The 1789-nt window shown below is 38.8% G+C and overlaps 1 protein-coding gene across 1 annotated transcript; it reads right to left on the bottom strand.

Moving 5' to 3' along the window:
- Positions 1 to 324: 324 nt before the first annotated feature.
- On the bottom strand, positions 325 to 1443 carry LOC110679416. Its single transcript, XM_021853943.1, has 2 exons — positions 1163 to 1443; positions 325 to 991 (listed from the first exon to the last, which is right to left on the bottom strand). The coding sequence occupies exons 1-2, from the start codon at positions 1224 to 1226 to the stop codon at positions 486 to 488; spliced, it is 570 nt and encodes a 189-aa protein (XP_021709635.1). The 5' UTR covers positions 1227 to 1443; the 3' UTR covers positions 325 to 485.
- Positions 1444 to 1789: the final 346 nt, after the last annotated feature.

Below are 1789 nucleotides of genomic sequence, written 5' to 3'. Positions count from 1 at the left end.
CGACCACTCATCAACTTTTACGTGTAACAAATTTGATCCGTTCCAACAAATCTGAAGGCTACTCTACTGGTCTTGCTCTTGTAGACATAGAAAAAGCATTCGACAGTGTTTGGCATGAAGGTTTGATTGTAAAATTGAAAAACTTTAATTTTCCAACATACATTGTTAGAATAATTCAAAGTTATCTGTCAAATTGAACACTTCAGGTTAATTATCAGAACTCCAGATCTGAAAGACTTCCTGAAAAACCTAGTGTTCCCCAAGGCAGCATTTTGGGACCAATATTATACAATATTTTATTTATTTATTTATTTATTTATTGATATTTAATTCAACGGACTTCTTATGAGTCTAATTGAATGTACTATTCTAATAACAGACAACATCAAATATTACTGCTAAATACACATCGACACAGATAACAAAAAAAGAGGCTAAACATATCATCATAAAAACATCATACTAAGTACAATTTCGTAGCAAAATTACATATCGTCGGGTTTCCACGTACAAAGTCTTCGCTTGAATTCACGAAATTTGATATTTTTCGGCCAAGTAGACGACATCATCGCTGCAGGCTTCCATTTCCGGTCTAGAACGATCTTGAACGAGACGAAATCCAACGTACTACAGTCAACCCACCGCGGAACCAGTTTCTTAACATTGTTGCACTCGTTATCACGGGCTCCTAAACATCGACAAACCATGCGTTGAACATCTTCTTCCGAAACCGTTGCATTGATATTAGTTAGCAGCAGATCGAAATTATCAACTCCGCCAATTGACTCCGATAACCGACCAGGTGCATATGACATTTCACTGATTAGGTTCGATCCTTTTACCGTGTCATCAAATACTATCGACGAGGTTGGAGTCGAGTGTCGAACCACAGAATCCGCATGGGAAGCAAGCATCGAGAGGATGGTTTCCACTTTGGACTTCAGCTCTTCTACGTCACGTTCAAGTACGCATTTCGGCTCTGGATCGGGTGCTGATGCGATTGATACAGGTTCCGTTTCACACCGTTCTTTTCTCCATCGAACGAATTCAACCAGACATTCGTCACACAGCTAAAAACTATTCTTATTTGGCGGTGATACAGCAGCAAGTTGAACTGTATTTAATCCAACACAAATAGCGTGATGAACTGCGGCGCACAAACCATTGCAGTAAATGTACTGCTGATCTTTTGTGTTGACGGGGAGGTGGCACTTTTTACAATCCATGGCGGGACAAGTCGAACAATCTATTTCCACTTTAATCACGAAAACGGCAGTCAATTTGTAGGATTTTATTCGTAATGATGATGCAGCCTCACAAAAACTGTACTTTTACAACGGTTTAAAGGATTCTACTTGTACATTTAAACAGCAAATCAAATAATTCGAAGAGCGTTTTCAGAGACAAACAACCGACAGAAGCGACACAATCACATTTTAACATCTGACTTACCTGAGTTACCTCAGGGATGTCAAAAATCTTTGTTTGCGGATGACACAGGCCTCTCCGCCAAACGACGAAGCCTGCGTGTCATCTGTAGTCGATTGCAAAAAAGTTTGGATATTTTTTCTTCATACTTGCAAAAATGGAAGATTTCTCCTAATGCTTCCAAATCTCAACTAATAATATTCCCACATAAACCAAAAGCTCTTTATTTGAAACCTTCAAGTAGACATGTTGTCACGATGAGAGGGGTTCCAATAAATTGGTCAGATGAAGTTAAGTATCTAGGGCTCATGCTAGATAAGAATTTAACTTTCAAAAATCACATTGAGGGCATTCAAGCCAA

Source organism: Aedes aegypti, chromosome 3 (assembly GCF_002204515.2).
Source record: "Aedes aegypti strain LVP_AGWG chromosome 3, AaegL5.0 Primary Assembly, whole genome shotgun sequence".
Taxonomy (NCBI): Eukaryota; Metazoa; Arthropoda; class Insecta; order Diptera; family Culicidae; genus Aedes; species Aedes aegypti.
The sequence above is the reverse complement of the archived record's forward strand: the minus strand, read 5'-3'. Positions and strand labels throughout refer to the sequence as shown.

Excerpts from the sequence above, each read along its gene's own strand:
- LOC110679416 (XM_021853943.1), bottom strand. The coding sequence starts at position 1,226 with ATGGATTGTAAAAAGTGCCACCTCCCCGTCAACACAAAAGATCAGCAG. Across the intron at positions 992-1,162 it reads GCAGTACATTTACTGCAATG|CACCCGATCCAGAGCCGAAA; the intron begins GTTTGTGCGCCG and ends CAATCGCATCAG.